This window comes from Equus quagga, chromosome 3 (genome assembly GCF_021613505.1).
Source record: "Equus quagga isolate Etosha38 chromosome 3, UCLA_HA_Equagga_1.0, whole genome shotgun sequence".
NCBI lineage: Eukaryota > Metazoa > Chordata > Mammalia > Perissodactyla > Equidae > Equus > Equus quagga.
The window spans coordinates 112469366-112490096 of record NC_060269.1 but is presented as its reverse complement, the minus strand read 5'-3'; the positions used below and the strand labels follow the sequence as shown (position 1 = coordinate 112490096).

The following is a 20731-nucleotide window of genomic DNA, read 5'->3' as shown; positions in this document are numbered from 1 at the left end:
AAATAGTAGTTATTATTATTATTACAAGCACTAGTGGCTAAATTCATAAGTGTTATACAAAAAAAGAACAGTTGTATTACCTAAGCCATTATATCATGAAATTTCAAGGAAAATTAAGATTTATTTTTCTGAAGTTTTTTTTGAGGCAGATTAGCCCTGAGCTAACTGCTGCCAATCCTCCTCTTTTTGCTGAGGAAGACTGGCCCTGAGCTAACATCCATGCCCATCTTCCTCCACTTTATATGTGGGGACGCCTAAGGCTTGCCAAGCAGTGCCATGTCCGCATCTGGGATCTGAACCGGTGAACCCCGGGCTGCTGAAGCGGAACGTGAGCACGTAAGCGCTGTGCCACCGGGTCGGCCCCTCTATTGAGTATTTTAAGTGACAGAAAAGACTAAGACAGAACTTCTGTTTCAGTGCTCTCTTGCTACATAACATAGTACCCTAAAACTTAGTGGCTTAAAACAGTTCCTCTTTCATTATTTCTCATCATTCTCTGGGTCAGCTATTAAATATCTGGCAGCACAGCGAGGACGGCCTGAACAGCCAGGGGCTGGCAGAAATGCTGGGGGTCATATGTGTGGAGCCTTCGCTATTACTGTTAACTGGCCTCCTCAGTTCTCAGAGTGGTCTAGGTCCACTCTCCCACCACGTGACCTGTCCAGCAGACAGCCAGACTTCTTATGTGGCAGCTCAGAGCTCCCACAACTGCAAAAACAGAAGCTGCCAGGCCTTCTTAAAGCTAAGCTCAGAAGTGGCATAATGTCACCTCTGCTGCATTCTATTGGTTAAAGCAAATCATAGGCCAAGCCCAGGTGTAAGATAAGGGAACTCCATAAAGGACATGGCTACCAGGAGGAGGTACAGTTCACTAGAGGCAACTTACTACCAGGCAACTGCACGTAGGTATAAGCAAAGTGCTATGGGACTGAAGAAGCAGCATTAAACGTTAAGAGAAATCATGAAACTTAGTAGTATAGAGGGTTTTTTCTTTCCTAGTTTTTGCTGTGTTCCCTATCTCTAAGACACAGAACAACAAAAAAAGAGATGCGACAAGAGCAAAATCTAATAAATTGAAAAATTAGGTGCAAAAATATTCATCATCAAAGTTTGTATATCAAAAATTAAGAGAGGGTATATCAATTTGAAACTATATAGTATATATATATTATTCTATATTGGCACTTTATTCATTTAAAAACAGCAAATAAAGAACTTCTTTTGATAAATAGATCCTACTTTTGAAAACTTTTTCTTATGAATCTCAGTATAAATGAGTGAATGGTGTATTACATCACAGACTAAGTTTTAACCCACCAAGTATATTCTGCTCTTTTTTCCACAGAGGTCTTCTGTAAAAAAAAAACAAAAACAAAAAAGGTAGAATATCTGTAGCCTAATTAAAATAAAGTGCTACTAAATATATTGATATGTTTTGTTCTTAAACTCCTTTTAAAAGCATTTGTTGCTCCTACAGGAAGTAAAATATGGTTGTTCTCCAATAAAGGGTAATAGACAAGTTTCGTAACAAAACATAATCTTTAATATAAAATAAGACTATCCACATGCTCTATAATGGTAAAATATTTGCAAACATCTCACAGATACACTCGAATAGGACTGCACTTGATTATTTTTGATTGCCACCCAATAAATCCAGACAATAAACATAATTATTTCTACATCCAATAATAAGCATTGATTCCCATACCACAGGAGAAGAAAAGACTTCTCCAGGAAGTCTATACACACTTTGCAATTGCCCACTTTTAGATTCCAAGATCCACAGTTTCCCATCAGTAGAAGCTGCTGCCAGCAACATTTCATCACTACGGTTGTAGTTATGGAAATTAAACGGTGTTGAATATACCCTTGAAGTAGTTTCAAATTTCCATTGGAGGTGACCTTTTGTATTACAACAGTAGATAAAGCAGTCATGGGAACCAAAAAATATTTCTTGCTCTGATGCTGAGGTACATGGGGATGAAAAGATTGGTTCACTGGTACAGAACTGCCAAACCTGAAAAGGGTGATAAAGGCAAAAATAATTCCTTCATCTCATTTCAACAATTCTGTAGCTTAAAGCTTTATGAAATTCTTAATAAAAATGTAAGAGATGTAGGCTGTTGAATGATAGCTACGCAGAGAAAATAATGGCTTTTCTGAAAAGTAGCACCCTTAGATAAGACCTCTACCCCAGTGGTAAAATCTAGCACAAAATACATCGGAGTGTCCTTATTACATGAGTCATTGCTATGCATAATATTATGAAGTAAAATTAATTGTGAACCCCATTCACAATAGTATGTCAGAGACACTGAGTTCACAGATAAAAGTGCATTGAGTTTTCAGTGTGTCTGATTAAAAACTGTATCTTATTCTGGTCTCCTAATGTAGGGAGAAAGAAGTAAGTGTGGCTGTAAGGAAGAATTTATGTGCAATAATGTAAAGTTTTGTGGGGTTTTTTTTGAGGAAGATTAGCCCTGAGCTAACATCTGCTGCCAATCCTCCTCTTTTTGCTGAGGAAATCTGGCCCAGAGCTAACATCTGTGCCTATCTGCCTTTACTTTATATGGCAGAGCAGGGCTTGATAAGCAGTGTGTAGGTCCACGCCTGGGATCCGAACCGGCAAACCCCGGGCCGCCGAAGCAGAGCGCGTGAACTTAACTGCTCTGCCACTGGGCTGGCCCCTAAATTAAAGCTTTAAACTAAAAGCTATGAGTTGTGTGTGCTAGCCCTGTGGATATATACTATTTGCTTATTTCAAAGCTACTACAGACAAACCTGTCATCCAACACTTTGAAGAAAAGGCACAAATCTAAGGTAGCATTTACAAATGCACAGTAACAGCAGCATAATAAAAAATAAAATAAAAATAGTAGGCATATTCACAAAATATAATTTGTAATCTCATTTCTGTCCCTGATTTGGACAAAATAACTTTAATATTTCTATGGTTCATCTAAATAAAATAGGAGCAATAGCATTTTCCTTTTCTTCTTAGGAATCTAAAGGTGAGAATATATTCAAACTACTTTGTAAATAAAAATATTAACTGAACATAATAAAAGATTTCATTACAAAGTAATTGTTATACAAGCAAAAGAAATGCTAGGCTGTGAGGGGTGAATGTAGAATACAGAGCACCCAGAATCAACCCTCGCCATCAGTGGGCTAACTGATGTTGGCTAGTGCACTCTAAGTCCACAAAATAATCCCCCCAATGGAAAACACAGCAGAAGCTGTGCCATAAATGATAGTCACTCCCGGGTACTAAAGAAATGGAGATTATGCTCCCAACGAAAGATCTACTATAACCCAGAAGGAGCCCACCCTGCCAGTCTGAAGTTGAAGAGGGGACGCCATACAATGAAGAGTTATGCAACAGATTTTGATTTTCATAAAAAAGCAGGGGCTTTTTAAAATTTTCATAACCTCAATAGGAATTCTAATAAAATTGGCTAAAAACTGGTAAATTTTTAAAAATTGGAGGAGGAGGATGGCAAACGTCTAACAATGTTTGGGTAGAATCTTTTAAATCTACTATAGCATCACTCAAAAATCAAGAAACCCATGGCCTGACAATAAAATAGAATTAATCTTCAACACAATGAGTAATGATGTCTAGAATTTTACTTAAGTTGTCACCAACTACTATGCCTTTGAGAAAGATATGTAAAACAGAACTAGAAATTTTTACCTGCTCTCCAAAGTGAGTAAAGCACAGTAAATTTCCATCTACACAGCCAATACAAATATACTGTAGGCAACACCGTGGAGAAGAGAAGAGTGGTTTTCCACAGGAATGTTTCCAAATTCTGTTCCCAGTAGCCTGTCATGAGCAAAAAGAAATTCATAGCATTTAAATCATTCTACTAGTCATTACCCTTTATAAAACAATCTCATAAATCTCTCAGAGGCAAAGCCATAAACACCAGAAGATGCTATAGTGGCAAGCTGACATTATAAACGAAACTAGCACACATATAATACACAGTTATAAAATTAATCTACTATTTATGAGAGCTAAGATAAAAACTTGCAGTAAAACCAAGAAAGAACTAGCACGTAAGATCTATCCTTAGAATGGACACAAAGTTCTTAAAATGACTGAGAAAACTCTGCCAACTTAAAAAATAGATAAAATACATACACAGAGCCTGAATTTTCTCACACTTCATGTCAGTCATTTCTAATGAGATTTGGTTCAGTGAATCTGGACTATATCTAAGTGAAAAGTACCTCTACTTTTCAGAATTCAGCAAAAATAAAAGAATATTAAAAATAGGTAATAAAATCAATACATATTATTTTATACCTACAGGATTTACAGCCAGTAAAAGTCCTCCCAGAGTAGCTAAATACAAGTGATGTGGAGTCAGGCTCAAACAAGGAGAAGAAAAGACAGTCCCTCCACATTTTAACTTCCAAACACACTTCTTTTTCTACAATTAAGAAAGCAAATTAATTAGTTCCTGTTGGTGGTGAACAAATCCACATATCCTATCCCTCATCATATGTCTATTTAGTTAATATAAGTTTTTATTTTTAGTATAAAAGTAATACATGCACTCTGTGGAGAATCAAGTTAGTATAAAGACGACAAAGGCCACCACCCAGAGATAACCACTGTTAGCATTTTAGCATTTTCCCTTTTGATCTTCTGGTACACACACACACACACACACACACACAGTTCACTATAGTTGAGATCATTCTGAATATACACTTGGTATCTAATTTAGCTCACTTATTTTGTAAAACTCTTTAAATACTACTTTACTGCATAATATCCTATATGAACATAAAATAATTTCTCTACCTTATCATTGAAAATTGTTTGCAACTAATTTCTTGGTATAAGAACTCGGAAATAGATATCTTGGTGCATATATTTGTCCATGTTTCTGATTATTTTTCCAGGACAGATTCCTAGAAGAATTTTACTGAATCAAAGGATATGAAATTGTTACCTGTGGCCAAACTGTTTCCCTCGGAGGCCTCACTAGTTACCTGCCACCTCTCTCATCAGCATTTAATGTTATCATTCTAATCCAATACCATTTGTTTCTCTCTCTCATAGTTTTAAATTTTCATTCCTTTGATTATTAAAGGTATGAAACATTTAAATAAATTTACTAGCCGTTTCTTCTTTTGGGTCCTGTGCATTTATATACCTTGCTTATTTTTCTATCTGGATCTTTATTTTTTTTTTTATTAATTTGTATTTGCTCTTTATTTTCATTTAGACTTACATAAATAGAAATGAGTTTTAACTCTGTTACATTTATTTCAAAAATTTTCCCCCAACTTATTTCTTTTAATTTTGTAATTCTTAAATTTTTTTAAATTTTATGTGATCAGGTCTTACAGATGTTTTCTTTTGTAGTTCTTCTCTATTGTCAAGACAGTAATTCTAAGCTCTTTACATTTCAAAACTCTGAATAGCAAATTTATTTGTGAAAATCCGGAAAGGAATTTAAAAGTGTCTTAAGGGGCCAGCCCGATGGCTGAGTGGTTAAGTTTGTGCTCTACTTTGGTGGCCCAGGGTTTCCCTAGTTCGGATCCTGACCGTTCATCAGGCCATGCTGAGGCAGCGTCCCACATAGCACAACCAGAAGGACCTACAACTAGAATATACAACTGTGTACTGGGTGGCTTTGCGGGGAGAAGAAGAAGGGAAAAAAAAGTGTCTTAAGATATTAAAACTGTTAATTAACCCCTTATTATTCCCTGACCACAAAGCTAGACTTGGGAAATAGTTAACACCTGCTCTCCTGGTCAACAGCACCTGGCGACTTCACACTCTTCTTCACTATGGTATGAGACTGATGAGGTGAATTCTTACATAAATATCCAAAGCATATGCATGCTGGTCATGAGATCCAATGTAAAGGAGTCCTGTGGTTGGATCCATGGTTGCTGAGCTTTTGACAGCATCCTCAGTAGTAAATGTCCAGTATTTTTCTCCACTACTACTTTTCAGAACATAAACTAACCCGTTATAACAGCCTATTGGGAAACAAAATATAAAAGATGAGATTTAGATATGTCACTGGAAAATAATTCTTTAGCCTAAATCATGACAATTTATATTTGATGTTCTTCATGTGTATCTGGACTCCATGTTCAGCTCAGATCTAGCTTTCAGCAATGTAAAGCACCAGCTGAACAGTAATCACTTGTGTAAAATACCTATTTGGCAGTTGTACCTTATTTTTTTTTAAGAGTTTAATAAAGTGCTTCACTACCAAGAAAACAATGAACATAACTATCTGAATGGCTAAAATACATAAATTTTTAAACTGACAATACCAAGTGCTGACAAGGATGTGGAACTGGACCTCTCACACACTGACAGTGGGAATGCAAAGTGGTTCAGTCGCTTTGGAAAATAATTTCTTATAAAGTTAAACCTACACTTACCATACAACCTCCCTCCCTACATACCGACTCAAGTGAAATAAAAACATATTCACACAAAATCTTGTTCACGAATGCTTATAGCAGTCTTATTCATAATTACCAAACACTGGAAATAACCCAAACGTGCATAGATAAACAACTTGTGGTACATCCACACGATGGAATACTCAGCAATAAAAAGAAACTATTGATGCATGCAATAATATGGATGAATCTCAAACACATTATGCTAGGTAAAAGCAGCCAGACTCAAAGGCTACATACTATACGATTTCATTTATTTGACTTTCTGGAAAAAGCAAAACTTAGAGGGACAGAAGAAAGATCAGTGGTTGCCTGGGGGTAGGGGTAGGAGGAGGGATGACTACAAAGTGTTGCAGGAATTTTTTGGAGTAATGGACTCTTAATTGTGGTAGTGGTTACATGACAGTATGTGTTCGTCAAAACACAAAACTGTATATTAAAAAGGTAAGTTTTACTATATATAAATTATATCCTAATAGAAAAATGTTTAAAGTAATGAGTGACCACCATGTGCCACAGGCTTTCAGTTTAGACACTTGGGATGCAAACAGTAACCTCAATGAGCTGACTCAGGGATGGGGATTACTCATGAGCATTCACATGTACAAGTGAAAGCTTCCTGTAGTATCAGTTTCACATTGTAGGTGTTCAAAAGGGAAGGATCAAATTCAGATTCAAGTACATCTCAGCTAGGATAGCACATGCAAATAGGGAGATATGTTCCTCAGCACTTAGTCTGAAAGCTTTGATGAACAGATTCCATGAGCATATAAAGTGAAACCTAATGTAGTGTGTAGTAAAAAGAGAGTGGTAGTCAAGGAGACATTTCACCTGGACCCCCATATTCCTAGTAAAGTAAAAGTCACCTCCACCTTAATGAAACTGAGTAGCAGCTAATAGCTAACACTTAATCAGCACTTAGCCTAGCAATGTACTAAAGGATTCATAAGCAATTCTCATTTAATCCTCTCAAAAGCTCTATAATTGTGGTTTTAAAATATGTCCACAAATTTTTTGTTACTCTTCAAGAGGTAGAGCCTAATTGCCTTCCTTTCGAATGTGGGCCAGACTTAATGATCTGCTTCTAATGAAGAGAACAAAGCAAAAATGATGGTATGCAACTTTGGAGCCTAAGTCATAAAACTACTGCATTCCTCCTTACCTACTCTCTTGAACCACTCACTCTGAGGGAAATTAACTGCTATGTTGTGCGGGCATTCAAGCGCCCTACGGAGAGGCCCATGTGGCAAGAAACTGAAGCTTCCTGCCAAAAGCCAACAAAGAACTAGAGTCTTCTGCTAGCAGTGATGTGAGTGAGCCATCTTGGAAGCAGATTTTCCAGCCCAAGTCAACCCTTCAGACGGCTGCAGCCCTATGAGAGACCCTAAGCCAGAACTGCCAGCTAAGCTGCTCCTAAATTCCTGATCCACAGAAACTGTGAGATAATAAATGTTTAGGGGCCGGTCTGGTGGTGCAGCGGTTAAGTGCGCACATTCCACTTTGGCAGCCTGGGGTTCATTGGTTCGGATCTCGGGTACGGACATGGCACCACTTGGCAAGCCATGCTGTGGTAGGGGTCCCACATAGAAAGTGGAGGAAGATGGGCACGGATGTTACCTCAGGGCTAATCTTCCTCAAAAAAGAAAAAAAAAAAGTTTGTTACTCTAAACCATTACATTTTGGGATAATTTGTGATGCAGCAACATGTTTTATTTATTATGCTCATGTACTCATGAGAAAACTGAAGTTCTAAGAGGTTCAGCAACTTGTCAAAGGTCAGAGAGCTGGTAACAGCTTTAGAGCTAGGTTCAAACCCAGGGACTCTGACCCAAGGCCCACACTATGAATCAGCCACAGTTAACTATTATTATTTGACAGCAACCAAACCCACCACACATAGGCTCTTTTTTTTATTTAACTTGATTCTACTAACATTATCATATGGTAATTGAATTTAACTCTGTAAACTTCAAATTCAGAAACTTACCTACTACAATAAAGTTTCCACACTTAGATACACATGCTGAGGATTCAACTCGATCTCCCAAAATCTGTTCCCATTTCACCTTCCCAGAGTAAAGGTCAACTGCCATCATTCTGTGAGAATGGGAGCCAATGTACACAGTTGCAGATGACTTATCAACAGCTGGTATTACAACCAGAGGTGAAGCATCTACACATTTGCCTGTGTCTGACATCCACCTCACACATAACTCCATCTTCTCAGCCTCTATCACAGGTGTTCCCTCTTCAGAAAAGAATTCTGCAACACAGGATGGATCTTTTGATTTCCCACTAAGAGCTGGAGGATTTAAGCTTTCTACATTTTGAGTGTTAGTCTGTGAAATTAAATCAGAAGAACAGGCTGAAGGGCAATGTCCTAACTTAGTTAAAGGCCTCGTAGTATTCACAGACAAAATCTGACCCCCTCTGCTCAGTGCAATAAAAGCATTTATCTTCTTGTCACAATTTAAAGGCATGACAGAGTTCTGATGTAAAGATTTTCCACTGGTCTCTTGATTAATGTCGCTGAATTTTCTTTTTGTGGCATAATTCTTGCTAAATGTCAGATCTTCATCTGGAAATACTGTTTGAACGATGTGATTGTAAATCTCTAAAATGGAACTGTTAAGAATAATTTCCAGAAGCCCAGGTACTGATGTGCCAACAAGTTTTTCAATCTCATTGAGGAGCCGTATGGACTTTAAGGAATCTCCACCACTATTTAAGAAGAGTGACTCATCAGGAATCCTCAAAGGATCTTCTGAGAGACTCAGAATAGACTACAGGAGAGAAGGGAAAAATATGGTGAAGTAAAGGCCCAAAACCAAAAGAATTCAACATTTACAGGTTACATATAGATGACAGTACCTACAGTAATGATATAAACATAAGACACACACAAAAATTTTTAATTCATTAAAATAAATTTTAAAATTTTCTTTATAGTTAATGAGACCATCACTATGCTGCCAATTTTGTCACAAACTCACTCTAAAACTACAAATTATACTTCTCATTAGTTTCCCTCCCCATAAAATAGGGAATGGAATTACAAAAACATCTAATTTACTAATTATAAAGCCCATAAGATAATAATATCTGGTCTTTCTATAATATAGGAATAATATTTATCTTCATTTGCTTCACATAAATCAAAATTGTTTTCCAAGAATAGAAAAATAAAATGGATAAGACTTTTATCTAGATATCCTCTATTTTCAAATAAGACTATACAATTACATCCTCTTTTCAGAACCCTTTAGAAAACTCCACAATTTATCTAAGAAAAATTGTAATGAACTATGGTTGTAATAAAAAATAAATATTTCAAAATAAATTTTTAAAATTATTTGCTATACATATTTATATATATATAAATTCCATTAAGCAGAAACACACATGTTGATATGTCAAGTTAGGTTTTCTCTACAGTGCCTTTTATGACTACCTCACTTCCAATAAATTTCTTTATGAGGAGCTTAATCTAATCTTATAGTAGAGAACTTATTTTAATACAAATTGAATAAACAAAGCTAGAGGAGCAGGGAGAGGGGTGGGAGAAAAAGCAAAAAACCCCACAAAGTTATACTATTTAACATCTGGGCAGTAATAACATTCTTAAACAATTTTATCAGACTTATTAGGATGCTTTTGTTCTCTAAAGATATAACATGACCCTTTTATAAAAACAAATTTGTATCTTAAAAGTTGTACCTTCCACAAATGCTGTAATTTTTCCCAAAGTTCCTCTTTTCCGTTGAGCTTACACTCAGACTTCAAGTTTATGTAGTTTAAATAAATCTTGTTTAACTCAGAAACATCAATTTTGCCTTAACATAAAGAGAAATAATTTTTAAATTTCAGCTCAAACCCTTAACATCTTCATTAGTCATTTCACTGTAAAGGTTAGAAATCCTATAGAATAGTTTATCATATGTAATTAATTCTAAAGAAAACAGTTCCATGCTACCAAGAATGTAGTGGCTAATAGATGAAAAAAGAAGAAAGGAGGAATTAAAGTTTATCTCATTTAAAGAGTTAAAGAAATGGTACTATTAACTCAGTAATCACTGCATTTTGAAGTAAATATTAAATAAAAAGACTATTGGGAAGGCAACATAATACGGTGATTAAGAGCATATGTTTTGAAGTCAAACAGTCCTAAACAGAATTTCAGCTCTACCACTAACCAGCAACGTGATTTTGGGAAAATCACTTAACCTCTTTAAGCCTTATTTTCCACATCTGTAAATGGGAACGATACCACCTACTCACAGCATTTTATGGAGATACACAGCATTTAACAGAGGGTCTACCACAATATATGCTAGTATCACTTATAATAATAAGGATTTAAGTGGCCTTTAAACTAGTTATGAATACAATTAGTATCATTTGGCACTGAAACATATCTGCTTTGAATTATTTTACCATGAGATGTAAATGGCAGAGAATCAATCAACACAAGCTCATCCGGGATTGCATGACTTGGAAGATGTTTCTGCAGTTCTTCAAAGATGTAATCCTTTACTAAATCATTTTTGGACACCATGAACAGAATTAATTTTTCCTGATTATACCATGTAACTGCACAAGACTCCACTTCCTGAAGACCTTCAGCAACCTATAAGAGAGATTATCCCAATTTGCCAATGAGGACATTTAAAAACAAACTTCCTAAATGCTCAAACATATGTCTGAAATCAACACAGTCAAATTAAATTTTGGAATACACTAGAGATTTTTAAAAAATTGTTTGCTACTATTACTATTATCAGCACACAGGGTTCCTAATGTTTTTAAAAAATAATAGCTCCTAGAGCAAAATACACCAATTTAACAGTTATTAAAAGCCATTTTGTCACTTATTAAAAAACAACTGTCTCTTCATGCTGGGAATAAGGGGCACAATGAACTATATCCATCTTTTATTGTAATTCATCACTAATACAAAAATCTTAGGTTTAAATAATAGTGATAGAGAACCCTGGCACAGAAAATTGGTAATGGCTGCCTCCAATACCTATGTATATTAACAGATATTTAATATTTAAGTAGTTCTACCTGTTGCACAAGTTCAATGTTAAGACGTTTGCCATGACGTTTAATCTGACTGTCCTTTCGTCCCAAGAAAAATATCTCTCCATCTTTCACAGTCACAAAGTCTCCTGTGGCTCGCATTGTGCCAAGTGGTACTGTCACTTCGTCATCAAGAAAACATACTCTGTTTCTCCCACCTTTGCAAGATATAAATACCAATGTAATAAAAAATCCATGGAAAATATATTAAAAACCATCAAACCAAGAACATCTCCAAAATTAGTTTCCAATTTTGAATATTTATATGAAAGAGGGGCTCACTTTTAAACATTGTCCCATAAAATTAGATACGATAACCTCAGTAAAATAAGTAAAGGGATAAAACAAAATTTATTTCTAAAAATATGTGATTAAAAAAATTCTTAGAATATTGATTAAATACAATTTTATCTATATATATATAAATATAAAGGTCCAAGTTACAGTTTCTAAATTACTTTTTTATATTCCCTTAATGTATTAGACGTTGCTATCTGAAATAATTATGGTAACTTATTAAATGTTTCATGACTATGAGGATGAAATTAAAAATTATCATCACTGAAAAGAATACTGGAGTTAAGAAAAATTGGAGGAAGAATAAAAAAAAGACATCAGACATTTTTTCTTGAAAAAAAATTATTCCCAATCAACAAATATAAAACAACCTAAAAATACTTGGCCATCGCCTTCTTGAATTGCGAAACCATCAGTATCTCTAACTTCAACTACTGTTCCAAGCAGCGGAAATCCCAGTTGTACAGGCAATTCACATCTATGAAAACACAACAACCCAAACCAAATTTAAAATCTTTCATTTGAATCACATTGTACCAAATAAAGAAAAAAATATATAAATTTTTGCTATAAATCAAAGACTGCCAAGAGGAAAAGGTTAGGTGGAAAGAGTATCATGTTATTCATTGCTGTTTAGTCACAAAAAGTTCTACCAGGATCTGTAGCACAAGTTCTAAGAAAGGTTCTGGATTACCAGCTTAAAATTCTAGATAAAATAGTGTTTCTAAAATTATTACCCCAGTGCCTATCAAAAACACTATTAGTGTTAAAATACTGAAAAAATACAATTTCTCTCTACCCTATTTAGTAATTGAAACACTTACTTCAAAGTAGAGTTAAGAGTCTTCTCTGGAATCCTGTAAAAAGTCGCCCAACTTGATACCTCTGTGATACCATAAATATTAAATATTTGTGTTTTATTGCCTACTCCTCTCCAGCTTTTGAGAACAGTCAATGATGGAAATGCTTCACCACCAAGGGCTAATACTCGAAGAGAAGTACTAGTTGATAGAACAGTTGACTTGATAAGCTGAGATCCAAATCTTCTAAGCAATGTTGGTGTTGCCTGTAGATACATTAAAAATAAATGATTTCTTTTCCTTTACTTAAAAAGGTAAAAACTGTAATGTAAGTTCAAAGCTTACATTGGGAGCCCACATGGGAATTAAAGCTGTGTTTATTAAATGGCAAATCATATTTGGAACACTACTGAGGCAGCATTATTTTCTTAATAAGGATATCAATTTTGCTTTAGCAAAAAGCTTATGCAAAAATATTAGTTGTTTCATTATACAGTTTAGACAAAAAGGTTTAAAGATAAAAAGGACAAAATCTATAAAATCAACTCACATTTCCTCGCCCATTATCTCTATGTAGAAAAACTGTGTAGAAGTATTAAAAAAAATTGCCTAAACAAAATAATATGAATCAAAATTTTTCTTTATTGAGGTAGTATTAGTGACATACAATAAACTGTACATATTTAAAGTACACAATAGGGCCGGCCTGGTGGTGCAGTGGTTAAGTTCACATGCTCTGCTTCGGCGGCTGGGGGTTTGCAGGCTTGGATCCCAGGCATGGACCTAGCACTGCCTGCCAAGCCATTGCTGTGGTGGCATCCCATATAAAATAGAAAAAGATTGGCACAGGTGTTAGCTCAGGGCCAATCTTCCTTACACAAAAAAATTAAAAAGCGTACAATATCAATTTTGATATATTATCAGTGAACTCATCACCACAATCCAAATAATGAACATATCCTTCAACCCTTTTTCCAAGTTACAGAATGCTCACTTCTTGCTGTATCCTCACCTGGTGGAAAGGACAAAGGAGCACTGTGGGGTCTTTTAGAAGGGCAATGAAGCCCATTCAAGAGGGCTCTACCCTCATGACCTAAGCATTCCCAAACGCCTCACCTCATAATACCACCACATTGGGCATTAGGATTTTTAAACACTTTATTTTTCCTTTTTTCTCCCCAAAGCCCCCCAGTACATAGTTGTGTATTTTTAGCTGTGGGTGCCTCTAGTTGTGGCATATGGGATGCCACCTCAGCATGGCTTGACAAGCAGTGCCATGTCCACACCTAGGATGCAAACCAGGGAAACCCTGGGCTGCTGAAGCAGAGTGCGGGAACCCAACCGCTCGGCCATGGGGCCGGCCCCTGGGCATTAGGATTTTAACATATGAATTTTGGGGGACCCAAACCCTCATACCATAGGACTTTTTATTGCTGAGTGGTATTCCACTGTATGGATCAGGACTGGCTTTTGCATTTCCATATAAAACTTAGGATCAGCTTGTGAATTTCTACCATTTAAAAAAAAGTCTACTAGGATTTTGATAGGGACTGTGTTTAACTTATAGATCAATTTGGGGAGAAGTGCCATCTTGACAATACTGAGACTTCTAATTCATAAACATGAAATGTCTCTTCATTTATTTAGCTCTTTAATTTCTATCAACAATGTTTTATAGTTTTCAGTGTACACGTCTTGGTCTTTAAATTTATTCCTATTTTACCATTTTTGATGCTACTGTAAATATAATTATTTTCTTATTTTTGGGTTTTACTCTCTATTATATAGAAATGCAGTTGATCTGTGTATTGATCTTGTGTCCTGCAACCTTGCTAAACTTGTTTATTAGCTCTAGTAGTTCCCCCCCCATCTCCTTGGGATTTTCTATATATAGGATCATGTCACCTGCAAATCGAGTTTGACTTCTTCCTGTCCAATGTGGGTACTTAATTTCTTTGTTCCATGTTTTTTTCTTTTTGCCTATTGCACTGGCTAGAATAACCAGAATAATGTTGAAGAGAAGTGACAGAAGCAAACATCCTTGCCCTGTTCCCAATCTTAGAGTGAAAGCATGGCTTTTCATCAGGTATGATGTTAGCTATAGTCTTTTTGTAGGTGTCATCATGTTGGGGAAGTTCCTTTCTATTCCTAGTTTGTTGAGAGCTCTTTTTTATGAGGTGAATTTTGCTGAATAATTTTTCAATATCTGTTGACATAATTATGTGCTTTTTGTCCATTATGATGTGGTGTATAAAATCAATGGATTTTTGGATGTTAAACCAAATAAATGTGCATTCCTGGGATAAATCTCACTCGGTCATATTTTAAGTTTACTGAGATTTGTTTTGTGGCCTAGCATATGATCTATCCTAGGAAATTTTCAATGTGCTTGAAAAGAATGTGTATTCTGCATTTGTTGGATGGAGTGTTCTATATATGGAATTTGGTTGATAATGTTGTTCAAGTCTTCTATATTATATGTGCTGATTTCTGCCTAGTTTTTCATTTAATTATCAAAATTAGGACATTAAAATTTCTAACTATTGAGTTGTCTATTTCTTCTTTCAATTCTGTCCATTTTTGCTTCGTATATTTGGAAACTCTTTTTTTAGGTGGATATCATCTTCTTGATATAACAATATCCTTTTTTTTTTGGTGAGGAAGGTTGGCCCTGAGCTAGCATCTGTACCAGTCTTCCTCTTTTTTGTATGTGGGATGCCACCATAGCATGGCTTGATGAGCAGTGTGCAGGTCTGTGCCCAGGATCTGAATCCACAAACTCCAGGCTGCCAAAGCAGAGCATGTGAACTAACCACTATACCACTTGGCCAGCCCCTAACAACGTACTTCTTGATGTACTGACCATTTTGTCATTATGAAATGTCACTGTTGCTGGTTTTTTATTTCTTTTCTTTTCTTTTCTGGTGAGGAAGATTGGCCCTGAACTAATATCTCTTGCCAGTTTTCCTCCTTTTGCTTCAGGAAGATTGTCACTGAGCAAACATCTGTGCCAATCTTCCTCTATTTTGTATGTGGGACACCACCACAACATGGTTTGATGAGCAGTATATAAATCCATCCATGTCTGGCATCTGAACCGGCAAACCCTAGGCCACCAAAGCGGAGTGTGTGAACTTAACCACTACATCATCAGGCTGGCTCCTGCTTGTTTATTTCTTAGTTAGTAACTTACCTGGGCTAACTCTGTGAAATCTGTCTTCCCTGTGATGTGAGGCCACTGATGTCGCTGCTCAGTTGTTTTTTAAAATATATATTCTTGTTTTCATTTTTAAGTCTTGCTTCCTATCACTTAGTGTCTGCATAGCTCAGAAGTCAACCAATGACTGGACAGATTGTTCACACAGATGGATCTGTGTGTGGACAGGGGAGCTCATTCAAAGTTCAGGCCATTTCCAAGCCTGATCCAGCTTTTATTTTCCATGGGCCCTTTTGTGTCTCTCACATGCATGCACAAAGCCTCAGGGTCAGCCAGGAATTTGCTTGCCCTCCCCACCACTGCAACCTCAGGCTTTTGGAGCTATTATTGCCCCTGAGGGAGAGCAGCCTCAGTCTAGAATGCCACGGATTCCTATTGCTTTTATGCAAAATTTGGTAATTTTTAAAAACATAAACACTTTTCAGATAGTTGTATGCCTTTGTTGATTTCCAAAGCATTGAAACGGTTGCTCTGTCAATTTTGTCCAGCTTTATAACTGCTTTTTGGGGAGAGGATGTGCCAATCTCCTGACTTGGCCACAGTCAGAGGTTCTGTGTGAATAAAGATATTTCAATGGTTTCTTTCAATAAAAGCTAGAAGAAGCCCTAATGGACAATTCGAATTTTAATTCAGAAAAATGATTTAAGGTCATGGCTTGTCAAAAGTAGTAGGATAACCATACATCCCAGTATGTACTTACTATTCCAGGTTCCTGTCTAGGAATTTAATGCCGCTATTCACTCTCAAAATTCCAGTTTTTGGTAATAAATTATAATGGCCACCCTATTTACGAGGCATTCTACATCAAGTTCTTGACTGTTCCACCAAGAGTTTTATCATAAGGAAAATCTCTTGTCAAAATGATGGCTGAGCGGTCCTGCTCTCCATTTTCACTACAGCAAATCTGAAACATTGTAGCCTAATTTCTGGGGTTAAGGATAATTTCAACTTTGAACTCTACAAATGAATGAACAACTATGAATATTCAGCAAGATAAAGCATAGTAACACTTTTCAATACTCATAAACTAAACTTGGCAGAATACAAGTAAATATCTTTTGCTACCAAATCACCCTAGGCATAAAAAAACAGGACTTAGCAAATAATAGAAAAAGTAATAGGGAATGTTAAGGTTTCTTCCAAGTTTTCTAAGGAAAAACTCATATAAAAATGAAAAACACTATTATGCTGACATTCTGGTAACTAGCAATCTAAGATTTTGCTCTAATTAAAAAGTGTCACTTTTAAAGGGCATCAAGTTTAAATAATATAACTTTGTTACCCAGAATATGCAAAAAATGCCCAAATATATTTTAGGTTTGTAAGAAACAAAAATTGGGCCTTTCCTCCCAAGAGGAGAAACTCCTTACTCCTAAAACAAATAAAATAGGTCCTTAATTTCCTCAAAAACTTTGCCCATTTCACTTGGGGCCTTTCTCCCCAACAATAACTCAAGATGTTCTATATCTTCCAATTTTCAAAACTTTAGCAGTATGTATTCTCTTTGAGAGTTTTTAAGACCCTTGCTTAACATCCAATTAGGTTTGGGGTAAGGTTATTATTTATAAACAAAATCTGTACAGGGAGCTTTTTTTTTTTTTTAGGAAGATTAGCCCTGAGCTAACATCTGCTGCCAATCCTTCTCTTTTTGCTGAGGAAGACTGGCCCTGAGCTAACATCCGTGCCCATCTTCCTCTACTTTTTATGTGGGACGCCTACCACAGCATGGCTTGCCACACGGTGCCATGTCCGCACCCGGGATCTGAACCAGAGAACCCCGGGCCACTGAGGCAGAATGTGCGCACTTCACTGCTGTGCCACTGGGCCAGCCCTGTACAGGGAGCTTTTATGAATATATATGAAAAAATACATCAAGGCAAAAATCCTTGACAACCTACATATCACTTGATAAGATATTTGATTTTGGAAGCTAAAGATGAATACTGACAACAAAGTTAATATTCACTAAAGGACAAGACGTGTATCTTATACAAAGGAAAGGATAGCCTGTCAGCTTCTTACTTCTCTTCCTCACTCAAACCAAGTCAGATGTGATCAAAATAAATAGTGTGAGTTAAATAAAATCACTATGAAACTATATGTAAAATTTGCTGTGTTCTGGGAAATGTGTATCAGTTTCTCAGAAGAATCTATGACTCCACAAAGGGATTTGCTGTGTTCTAGGAAATGTGTATCAGTTTCTCAAAAGAATCTATGACTCCAAAAAGGGTAAAAACTACTGCTAAAGTATATTTCTCTGAGACTGTGCTAAACGTTAGGCATCAGATTTAAAGAGGTGTAATTCATTGACTTTACACAGAAGGAAAGTCTCTTTTCCTTTAGAAACTATTACTCAAATCTAAGGTACTTTGCAAATGTCCCCTGAAATACATGCTCCGTAAATTTTGTAGGAATATAAAAGCTATATTAAAATCTTGCCCAGATTCACAGACTCACTCACCAATAGATGAGAATTTATATCCATTGATACATAGTAAGCCACACTGCTACACTCATTTCATATATATATAATATGGGTTTATTAGGATGAAAAACACATTGCCTAAAAACAAAGTCAATATCAAATTTTGCCTTTTGGGCAGAAATTTAACATCCTCTCAAATCTCATTACATTAGATATAAACCGGATACTTTTAGTTTATCATGATATTCATGTAATTTTGCTAATTCTAATTCTCTCTAAAATCTTTAATTGCTTGCAATGTACTATCTTAAGGCTTGTTGCACCAGTCACACACTTTCAGACATATATTTTTTAAATCTTTAAAAATGCCAAACTTGGGGCTGGCCCCGTGGCCGAGTGGTTAAGTTTGTGTGCTCTGCTTTGGCGGTCCAGGGTTTCGCTGGTTCAAATCCTGGGTGTGGACATGGCACCGCTCATCAAGCCATGATTAGGCGGCATCCCACATGCCATCACTAGAAGGACCCATGACTAAAAATACATAACTATGTACCAGGGGGCTTTGGGAGAAAAAGGAATAATAAAATCTTAAAAAAAAAGAACGGCAAACTTAAAAAATATTTTTTTCTGTAGGTTAATGTAAAATATACTGATGTAAAAATCAGAAAACCTAAATTTCTAACTCAACTATAATTTAACTTACTTAAACTAGCTTTTAGTGAGAAACATCATAAACTTAAAGACAGGAGAGGCAGCATATCCCAACAGATTTGAAAGTCAAGTTCCTCTAGTTATTAGACTATGTACAAAACATGCAGTAAAAGAATTTTCTAGACAGAATCAACTGATTTTTTCCATTCTCAAACAAAACAGTGACATTATTAGGAGACAGCCCTTGATAATCTAACTAGATTATCATTAACCTAATGTAAAGAACTACAGAAATATAAAATATTCTCTAAAACACTTAAAATATTGAATAATGAAAGACAAAACATTTCATTTACACCTAAAGTGTACCTGCAAAACAGTCACTCTGTGATGGGAAAAGAGAACAGCAGCTAATTTTGATGGGATCACCTTGACAGAAGTTGGTACAATAAGCAGAGAGGCACCACTTGACAAAGCAACAAATATTTCCACAACAGAAGGATCAAAGGTCAGAGGTGAAGCCAGAAACAAAACATCATCTTGTGTGATCTCAAAAAGTACCCTAAGGAAAAACAGAATGTAGTTATGAGAAACATCTACCATTTGGTAAACACATATCCTAAAAAAGTATTTACGACCAATAAGTTTCTGGATGTTGGCCAAATTTTTGTTTTTCTTAGATTAACCAAAATAGTACTGTTAATTCTAGATTAAAATGTAAGAATTATAAATATAAAGATTAAAAGACATTTAAAGAGGTCAGCCCAGTGGCACAGCGGTTAAGTTCGCATGGTCTGCTTCAGAGGCCTGGGGATCGCTGGTTTGGATCCTGGGTGTGGAGTTAAGCCATGCTGTGGTGGGCATCCCACATATAAAGTAGAGGAAGATGGGCACGGATGTTAGCTCAGAGCCAGTCTTCCTCAGCAAAAAGAGGAGGATTGGTGGCAGATGTTAGCTCAGGGTTAATCTTCCTCAAAAAAAAAAAAAAAGACATTTAAAGCAATATCTACTTTTTACCATGACATATTTTATCATCTGTGATGGCTTTCTGATGTGTCAACTTGGCTGAATTGAATTCTAGAATTCCCTTTCTAGTATGTTTCCTAATAGGGTAGAAGACAAAGGATATTCTCTCTTCAGAGCTGGAGGACAGAAGGGAGTCAGCTGCCATGTGGTTACACACATACCTTCTCCCAGTTATTCAGTCAAACACTAATCTAGGTGATGCTGTGAAGGGATTTTGTAGATATGATTAAAGTCCCTAATCAGCTGACTTTAAATTAATCAAAAGGGAGATCGTCCTGGGTTGGCTGGATTTACTCAGTTGGAAGGCCTTTCAAAGAGTTTTTAGGCCTTCTCTCTTTTTCTGTGAGGAAGATCAGCCCTGAGCTAACATCTGTGCTAATCTTCCTCTCCTTTGTATGTGGGATGCCTCCACAGCGTGGCTGATAAGCAGAGTAGGTCCATACCCGGGATCTGAACCCACAAACTGGGGCCACTGAAACAGAGCATGTGAAACTTGAACCATTTGGCCATGGGGCCAGCCCTGTTTAGGCCTTCTCTGAAGACGAGACTCCGAACAGCAGCTGAGTCTGCAATTACTCTCCCTTCCCCCTAATCTTTCCTGGCTTGCCTGTGGACAAGCACATGTCATGGGATTCCAGCCTGCTCATGATCATCCCTTTCTGTCTACCCTACAGACTTTAGTCTTGCTTAGCCAGCTCCCACAGCTGTAAGCCAATTTCTTGTAATAAATCCCTGATATATCCTCCTGGTCCTGCATTTCTAGTAGAATCTTGATTTATTCTATCC

The 20731-nt window shown here is 36.3% G+C and overlaps 2 protein-coding genes across 8 annotated transcripts in view; one reads left to right on the top strand and one right to left on the bottom strand.

Annotated features, from left to right (window-relative positions):
• CRACD (capping protein inhibiting regulator of actin dynamics) overlaps positions 1-15054 on the top strand; it is a 274637-nt gene extending 259583 nt beyond the window's left edge. Inside the window, exon 11 of the mRNA XM_046656407.1 lies at positions 14626-15054. Coding sequence (XP_046512363.1) covers positions 14626-14630 — 5 coding nt within the window. The 3' untranslated portion in view covers positions 14631-15054. The remainder of the gene's footprint in view (positions 1-14625) is intronic.
• AASDH (aminoadipate-semialdehyde dehydrogenase) overlaps positions 1521-20731 on the bottom strand; it is a 32997-nt gene continuing 13786 nt past the window's right edge. For 6 of the 7 annotated variants that reach the window (XM_046656415.1, XM_046656410.1, XM_046656411.1 and 3 more), the window contains 11 exons: positions 19289-19481; positions 12654-12895; positions 12201-12307; positions 11518-11690; positions 10885-11077; positions 10168-10283; positions 8438-9233; positions 5849-6012; positions 4323-4445; positions 3701-3832; positions 1521-2020 (listed from right to left, as the gene is read on the bottom strand). In XM_046656415.1, coding sequence (XP_046512371.1) covers positions 1631-2020; positions 3701-3832; positions 4323-4445; positions 5849-6012; positions 8438-9233; positions 10168-10283; positions 10885-11077; positions 11518-11690; positions 12201-12307; positions 12654-12895; positions 19289-19481 — 2629 coding nt within the window. In that variant the 3' untranslated portion in view covers positions 1521-1630. The remainder of the gene's footprint in view (positions 2021-3700; positions 3833-4322; positions 4446-5848; positions 6013-8437; positions 9234-10167; positions 10284-10884; positions 11078-11517; positions 11691-12200; positions 12308-12653; positions 12896-19288; positions 19482-20731) is intronic. The other variant, XM_046656416.1, reaches the window with a different exon arrangement.